General features: G+C 39.5%; 1 protein-coding gene across 1 annotated transcript; it reads right to left on the bottom strand.

Annotated features, from left to right (window-relative positions):
* Nucleotides 1-1,502: 1,502 nt before the first annotated feature.
* On the bottom strand, nucleotides 1,503-5,628 carry LOC127456282 (uncharacterized). The gene is made up of 2 exons (XM_051724696.1): nucleotides 5,471-5,628; nucleotides 1,503-3,127 (listed from the first exon to the last, which is right to left on the bottom strand). The coding sequence occupies exon 2, from the start codon at nucleotides 3,117-3,119 to the stop codon at nucleotides 2,421-2,423; it is 699 nt and encodes a 232-aa protein (XP_051580656.1). The 5' UTR covers nucleotides 3,120-3,127; nucleotides 5,471-5,628; the 3' UTR covers nucleotides 1,503-2,420.
* Between the last annotated feature and the right edge of the window lie 3,189 nt (nucleotides 5,629-8,817).

Genomic DNA, 8,817 nt, shown 5'->3' with positions numbered 1-8,817 from the left:
ACCAATAATGCTGCTAACTACAAAAAATCAGCTTATTAAAAAAAATCTGACAACACAAAAAAAGTGTTTACACGAGACTTGAAATCATCAAGCAATGTAAGCGTAAGTGTAGTCCTAGCAGGAAGATCTCGGGATTCATTTTATCAGGCAAATATCCAATCACAATACAGCCTCTGCTTTATAGCCTGCTCGGCTGATTCACATTGTTTGCATACCCTCCACCCCATCACCACCAGTTTAGGTCCCATCCTAAATGGGGGTAAGCTCCGCTCCCCTGCCGTCATCGCCTCCGGCAGGATCTGACGGTTCAAGCAAGCATCCTAGTGCTGAACCGTAGGACGGGGCTTACACCAAATGAAATAAGTATCTTTTCATTCATATTTATTCCAGTGTTAATCTCGTCAATGGAATTACTGACAGAAATGTTAGTTGACGGAATGTTTTTTGGTTTTGTCAAATATGACGAAAATTAGATGGAAAAAGACACATAAACGTAATATTACAACTTACATTTCCGCAGACAAAGAAGCGAATGAACAGATGAACTAGCGTGCTAGTTAGAATGCGTAAGCATTGTGGATACGCGGTTTCCTTAAAAACGTGCTAAACGGGGCCTGGGTAGCTCAGTGGTAAAATACGCTGTCTAGCACCCCTGGAGTTCGCTAGCTTGCTAGTTTGAATCCAGGGCGTGCTGAGTGACTCCAGCCAGGTCTCCTAAGCAACCAAATTGGCCCGGTTTCTAGGGAGGGTAGAGTCACATGGGGTAACCTCCTCGTGGTCGCTATAATGTGGTTTGTTCTCGGTGGGGCGCGTGGTGAGTTGAGCATGGTTGCCGCGGTGGGTGGCGTGAAGCCTCCACACGCGCTATGTCTCCGTGGCAACGCGCTCAACAAGCCACGTGATAAGATGCGCGGGTTGACGGTCTCAGACGCAGAGGCAACTGGGATTCGTCCTCCACCACCTGGACTGAGGCGAATCACTACACCACCACGAGGACTTAAAAGCACATTGGGAATTGGGGGTTCCAAATTGGGAGAAAAAGGGGAAAAAAACGCGCTAAACAGAAACGCAATTTTCTAAACTGTCTAAACACGAGGAATTGTTGTCATGTTTGATACATGTTTTTATAATTGTACACAATATAGTAAACTAATGGACATTTTTGACAAAACAAAAATTCTGACTAAAATAAAATAAAAATTAATACATTCATAGGGTTATTCTCTTATTTTGATGTCAAAACGTAAACGGGCATGCACGCAGCGCTGCAGAGCTGCACATTGAATAAGCAGGTAAAAACGCTGATAAAGGTGTTCACATGCAATGCAAAATCCTTCCTGCGTCGATTGGTTTGTCTAAACCGTTTATGACCTTACCTCGATAAAGAAAAACCATTTAAGACATTTACCTGAACATACACGTTTTAGGCTTATTACTGTAAGTATATTCAGTTGATTGTGTTTGTAAATGCGCTTAATTTCAAAATACATCAGAGCAGAATGTGACTGTTTAACCATCTTTATTTTCCTTTACTACAATCATCACCATATAATGTACATTCTGTACCATCTCCTCCTATGGGAGACCGAATGCTTCATAAAAACATCACCAAGAACTTGAAAGAATATAGAACAAACAATGTAAAAGAGAGCTGGTTTGCTAATGCGTATAAGGCATCTGAAGTGGCTGGTGGCTTATTTTCATTCTTGAGTAACTGAACTTTTTCATGCCTATAATCCTAAAAACATGCTTTAAAGAAAACAAAATAGTAAACAGTTTATTGTTTCATTATTATCTTGATATTTATATTGGTCTGACATACTTGCACCAATAGAGTGCAACAGTGTCTGTCCACTTTTTCAGCCGTCATGGTTCCAGAAGTATTTTTCCAATTCATTTTTTTCATAGGGATTTCCTAAAAGAGCTGTAAACCAGTCAGCTCCGAAGTGAATCACAAGAATCACAAACTTTGATTTGAAGCAAAAACGATTGGATCGGATACAATGACAAAAGTTCAAGATTATGTACTTGATAATCCCATGAAGCATTGCGAATGACGTAATCAAATACAAATAAATAGAACGATGTAAAAATATTGATTTAAAGTTGTTGATTACAAGTATAGAATCAATATACTGCAAAATATTCAGATATATTCAATGCGTGCTTTGCCGCGTATGTTTTGCCTTGTATAACACTTTAAAAAATGGATCTGACTAATGGCTATATCAGAAGCATATACCATCAATTAACAACCTCAAAACTCACAGAAGTTCTGTCTTTAAAGGTTTAGAAGTCATTGTTAATAATCAGTTCGTCTATGGAAAAAAATTAATGGTATTTTTACTTCTGGAACCCAACTGTTGTGTACTATTGAGCTTCTAAATGTTGCTGTTTTCTGGAGGTGTGAGTGTAGTGGTTTATACAAGGTTGACCGTGTCAACTGCTGTGCATGGGCCCTGTCCCATGTCATCTAAGGAAACTGAGGGCTCTGAGTTTATGGTTGTGAAATCATGGGTCACTTTACAGTCTAGCAGGTCCACTGAAGGTGTCGCCACATTATCCAAACATTCCAACAAATCCTTGTTCTCAGTTTGTGCAGGATTAGTCATTTTGTCTTCCAACGCCAGACTGGTTATGGCTTCAGTCTCCACTGTCACCCCAGAGTCAAGCTCATCAGTGAGGGCTTCTGAGCTCGGTTGAGATTTCAGCAGGTCATTCAAGAGGGACGGAGCCACCAGTGGTTCAGACTCTTGAATGTTCTCAGGTTCTTGTATTGGAGCTGCAGGTTCCTTGACATTCAGGCTTGCAGCAGCCAATGCGGACTCCACTGCTTCAATGCCCTTACTTACAACGTCTTCCACTGGTGTAGCAATCTGATCAGTGACCGCACTGACCATTTCGTCTACGGCTTGTGTAATGCTCTCCAGAAAACTGGTTGAAGAGGCAGGCTCACTGAGGTTCTGGTCTTCGTTTGGTGCCTCTTCTGAAGGCCTGCTCTCTTCTGAAGCACTTTCTGGGACTGAAGCTTCAGAGGGTTTCTGCTCTGCAGTCTCCAGACCTGTTGCCTCTGCTCCTTTTCCATTTTCACTCTTCTTCCGACTGAGTTTTGCTCCCATTCTGCCCCCTTGCAAAAGTGAAATACATCACAGTCAGTAAACAAGCTCACATAAACTTAATTATATGTCATGGATGAATTTAACAGACTTAATAGCAGCTCTACGCTCCAAAGGTGAGGCTCAGAGCTAACCCCAAACCAAGTGCTTTGAGGTTTATGCTAAAAGTCCAGTATACTGACTGAACGAACTGTAATGCACACTAAAGCAGTGCTTTCATGACTTTCTCCTATATGTTTATTACGAGACTCCTAGAACGTTGAGTGAAACTCAGGAGTTCAATACTCAAGAGAACACAGCAGAGACATTTTTTATCAGGTTTTTTGCTATTGCCTGTGTTGACGATGGTCTCAGAAAATAGAGCGCAACAGTGCCTGTCCATTTTTTCAGACGTCTTGTTTCCAGAAGCATTTTTTTCCAGTGGGATTTCATAAAATTCTTCATAAAAGAGTTGTAAGCCATGAACCAAACCAACCTGCTTCAAGATGAATTACAACATTACAAACTTGAACTACAATCCCATAAAGCATTGCGAATGACATAATCGTATTAAAAATGATGGAAAAATAAAAAAAATTGATTGATTTAAAGTTGTCGATTATAAGTATAGAAACAAATATATTCAGATATATCAAATAAATAAATAATTTGAGAGTGTAGGTAGACCGACTCGACAGAGTCATTCAAGGTGCGTCATGGGAGTGTGCAGTCGCTGCAGAGCACTTTTGGTGCACTTTGTATGCCGCGTAAAATAATTTAGATTCATCCCTTTATTTTAAATTGAGGTTACTGTGAGGCACTTGCAATAAAATTGAATTAGGCAATTTTTTGGAGGGTTTAAAGGCAGAAATGTGAAGCTTATCATTTTATAAAAGCACTTACATTAATTCTTCAGTTAAATTTTTTATTATTTTTCGCTTCAAAGCTAAATAATTGTTTTTACAGGCGTTTTAGTGTTTATGGTGTTATGTCGTCATCAGTGTTGGGTGTAATGCATTACTAAGTAATTAATTATAGCAATTAAATTACTTTTTCATTGAAAAATGTAAAGTAAGGGATTACTCTGAATTTTTCAGTATTTAATTACAGTTACTTCTGATGTAATTGTGTATAGAATATAGAACAGTTCTATATAAACAATAGTGAATTTTAAATCGAAATTTAATGTCTAATGTTAAATGTTTTCTAAATTAACGCTGCCCCCTTAAATTCTTTGACCAGTTCATGAATAATTAATTTGATTTTATTTGATTTATTTGAAAGAATTAAAAAAACAGTTTCACATCTATCCTTGTATTTTTCATCTGGTCGAGGTTGATCAGAGTTTTAGAAAGTAATTAGTAATAAGTAATGCAGTTACTTTTCAGACAGAGTCATTAGTAAAGTAATCTAATTACACTGTAGAAGATGTAATTAGTAGTTAGTAATTAATTACTTGTTTTAATTACTCACTGGTCCTCATGGTCACGTAGTTGATAAATAAAAATTTTGTTTGAGATTTTATCACACTAAAATCATGTAAACATTTATATTGCTTACATCTGTGTCTATGCTTTTGAAACAATGAGTATTTTAACATTTACAGATTGGCCCCATTCACTTCCATTGTAAGTGCCTCACTATAATCCAGATTTGTGCTGAAGTTGAAATAAATTTTTATGGTGATCAACATTATGCCACAAATACTGTCAACTGAACTTAAGAACTTAAGTTGTATTGAACCTGCATATATCCCTTTAACATGAACAACCAACTAATATATATATATATATATATATATATATATATATATATATATATATATATATATATAATTTAGATATATTAAAAATAAGACTATATATATTTATATATATATATATATATATATATATATATATATATATATATATATATATATATATATATATATATTATTTTTTTTATTTCTTTATTTATTTATTTTTTATGATTTCCTACCAAGTCAAGGAAAAAATGTGCATGTTGCAAAACTTTTGTGTAAAACCTTCATGGCCATTTGATTATTTTCTGTAAAAAAAAATTTGTTTTATATTTTTTGCAAAAGTTGCAAAGCACAATTTACACAGTCAACATCCAAATAATGCCTGTTCTGAAAAAAATAAACCCTGAATTAAAACGCTAAGGTTGAACATGTTATAATTATAACCATTGACGTGTCATCATCAGAACTCGTCACATTAATGGAACGGAAAGACAGAACAAAGAAGTGATACTGTACAGTGTACACAGTGCAAAAGACAATTCACTACTTTAAAGTTTCTACGCCAAAAAGACAACACCGCAAAGCATGCATTTGATTTGGGATAAGATGAATGAACCAAGAAATAACAGACCTTGATGAACGGTGGATGAGCGGAGAAGATCAGGATCAGGGATGGAGAGACTGACTGTGAAAAGGGAGGAAAACTAGCGAACGAATTGTTCTTTTGAGCCGATTCTTCTGAACAGATTCGCGAAAAGCTTGCGAGTCACTTCATTGAAAAGGAGAACTCTTGAGAGAAGCAGAACAAGGGAGAGATGGTTGGTTTGTTGGAAGCAAGCAGTTCTAGGTTGAAACCAACGAAACATTCTGGGAACCCTTTGAGTGATGACTCAAAAGAATCAGTGAATCATTTTTCATGAACAGGTTCTTTGAAACGAACCGATTCCCGCCCCCGTTTAGAACGTCAACGATGACGTTTTAAATGTGGAATTAATCAATAAAGTGGGTCGTTTTCTGCCCCTTTGAGTGCTCAAGTGGTTTATGGTTTCACTGAAACATTTCAAAACTATTTCAATTACGGATCCAAATATTTTTAGTATAGATAGATAGATAGATACAGTACTGTGCAAAAGTTTTAGGCACTGGTGAAACATTTTGCATAGTGAGGATGTCTTCAAAAATAATGCCATAAATAGTTTTCATTTATCAATTAACATCATACAAAGTCCAGTAAACATAAAAGAGCTAAATCAATACTTGGTGTGACCACCTTTGCCTTTAAAACAGCACCAATTCTCCTCGGTACACCTGGATACAGTTTTTCTTGGTTGTTGGCAGATAGGATGTTCCAAGCTTCTTGGAGAATTCTCCACAGTTCTTCTATCTATTTAATCTGTCTCAACCACTTCTGTCTCTTCATGTAATCCCAGACTGACTCAATGTTCAGTGGGGGGCACTGTGGGGGCCATGACATCTGTTGCAGGGCTCCCTGTTCTTCTATTCTAATCTTTCTATTCGCAAAAGTAATGTTTGGGAGTCTAACATTTATATTTCCTATTGACACACTAAAGCTGAAGATATAAATAACCATCTTAAGACAAATGCTTTTGTGAAACATCTTAAGTGCCTAAAACTTTTGCATAGTACTGTATATACGTATATATATATATATATATATCAAATCAAATCACTTTTATTGTCACACAACCATATACACAAGTGCAATAGTGTGTGAAATTCTTGGGTGCAGGTCCGAGCAACATAGTAGTTGTGACAGTGATGAGACATATACCAATTTACAATAAACATCAAATTACACAAATAACACAATTTACACATCTAATATACACATAATTACACATAACACAATATACAAATAATAACATACAATGTACATTATACAATAATAAATAGTATATATAATATGTACAGTAGGTTGTATTGTACTGTATTAACATTCAGGCTGTCGGTTGATAGTCAGTTGCCAGTGTGTTGTTAAGAGAGAATATCATTTATGACAGTCCAGTGTAAGATATAAGAGTAAGATTAATAAAGTGCGGTGCTGATGTATTTTGATCGTGAGAGATCAAGAGTTCAGAAGTCTGATTGCTTGGGGGAAGAAGCTGTCATGAAGTTGGCTGGTGTGGGTCCTTATGCTGCGATACCGCCTGTCAGATGGTAGCAGTGAGTATATATATATATATATATATATATATATATATATATATATATATATATATATATATAGTCATGATTCACTGTTGTTTTGCCTTGTGTTTAGCCTCTTTCTTCTGTTTTCCCTGGACTACATTACCCATAATTCACTGCCCTCATCACTGCCAGCTGTTCCAAATTGTTCTCACCTGTTTTCCATTTCCTCGTGTATCCTTGTTTATATAATGCCCTGATGTCTGCTCAGTCTTTGTCAGTTGTGTGTTTTCTCCAGTTCCTGTTGCTATCTTGTTTGTTTTGTTTCCTAGTTCCGAGTCTTGCCTTGTTCCAGTGTTTACCCTGTTTTGTATATTATTTATTTTCCATTAAAGTTAAGCTGCATCTGGATCTTTCTCTCGTGACTTCCTTCAAACATGACAGAACAACTGACCATACAAAATGGATCTAGCAGCTTACTTTATTCAATTGAGCCAGGCGGATTTACTCATCAAGGAATACTCTCATCTTTTCTGCACCACTGCCAGCTACACAGGATTTGCTGATTCCCACCTGAAATCCATTTATCGGATCGGACTCACAGCTCACCGGTGGAGGGAGTTGCCAGAGACAGGAGGCTACACTTGGGAGGAATACGTGAAGCTGACTTTAGAAACTCTTGCTTTAGAGGATCCTCCTCTCCCTACACTGATCCCGGCTTCCACGCCTGAGTCTGCTCCACGCCATGTCACCGCCACGCCTGAGTCTGCTCCACGCCATGTCACCGCCACGCCTGAGTCTGCTCCACGCCATATCACCGCCACGCCTCCCGCAGCTCCTTGCTCCAAGCCTCCCGCGGCTCCTTGCCCCATGCCTGCCCCGGCCACCGAGCCCACGCCTGCCCCAGCCACCAAGCTTGAAGCCTCATCCGTCCCAGGGCCAGCGTGGCCAGCCTCGTCCATCCCGGAGTCAGTGTACATGGCCGCCCCGAAGCGGAGGAGAAGGGCTTCTGCTCTCAAGTCTCTGCAATGTTCATGACCATGGAGATCGTTCCCGAGTCTCTGCCCATGTTCACGACCACGGAGGTCGGTTCCCAGTCATCCAGGACTCTTAGCCTCGAGTCTTCCACAGCATCGCCCCTCGAGCCTCCCATGGCTCCGCCTTCCACGGCTTCGCCCCTCAAGCCTCCCACAGCTCCGCCTTCCACAGCTCCAGTCTCAAGTCTGCGGCCGCCTCCCAAGCCTCCTGGCCGTCCGCCTGATCTGCTCTGGTCTCCTGGGTCTCCTGGCCGTCCACCTGATCTGCTCTGGTCTCCTAGCCGTCCGCCTGATCTGCACTGCTCTGGACTCCTGGCCATCCGCCTGATCTGCACTGCTCTGGACTCATGGCCGTCCACCTGATCTGCTCTGCTCTGGTCTCCTGGCCGTCCGCCTGCTCTGCTCTGGTCTCCTGGCCGTCCGCATGCTCTGCTCTGGTCTCCTTGGTCTCAGCTACATCTTTGCCTGCCTCCCTTACCAGCCTTCCTTGGGCATCAGGAGCCGCCTATTAGAGGGGGGATTCTATCATGATTCACCGTTTAACCTCTGTCTTCTGTTTTCCCTGGACTACATTTCCCATAATTCACTGCCCTCATCACTGCCAGCTGTTCCTAATTGTTCTCACCTGTTTTCCATTACCTCATGTATCCTTGTTTATATAATCCCTGATGTCTGCTCAGTCTTTGTCAGTTGTGTGTTTTCTCCAGTTCCTGTACCGGTTGCTGTTTTGTTTTGTTTCCTAGTTCCGAGTCTTGCCTTGTTCCAGTATTTACCCTGTTTTGTATATTATTTA

This window comes from Myxocyprinus asiaticus, chromosome 18 (genome assembly GCF_019703515.2).
Source record: "Myxocyprinus asiaticus isolate MX2 ecotype Aquarium Trade chromosome 18, UBuf_Myxa_2, whole genome shotgun sequence".
Classification (NCBI taxonomy): domain Eukaryota; kingdom Metazoa; phylum Chordata; class Actinopteri; order Cypriniformes; family Catostomidae; genus Myxocyprinus; species Myxocyprinus asiaticus.
Note: the sequence above shows the minus strand (reverse complement) of the source record. Positions and strands in the feature narration are given on the sequence as shown.

Coding starts and splice junctions, on each gene's coding strand:
- LOC127456282 (XM_051724696.1), bottom strand. CDS start 3,119: ATGGGAGCAAAACTCAGTCGGAAGAAGAGTGAAAATGGAAAAGGAGCA.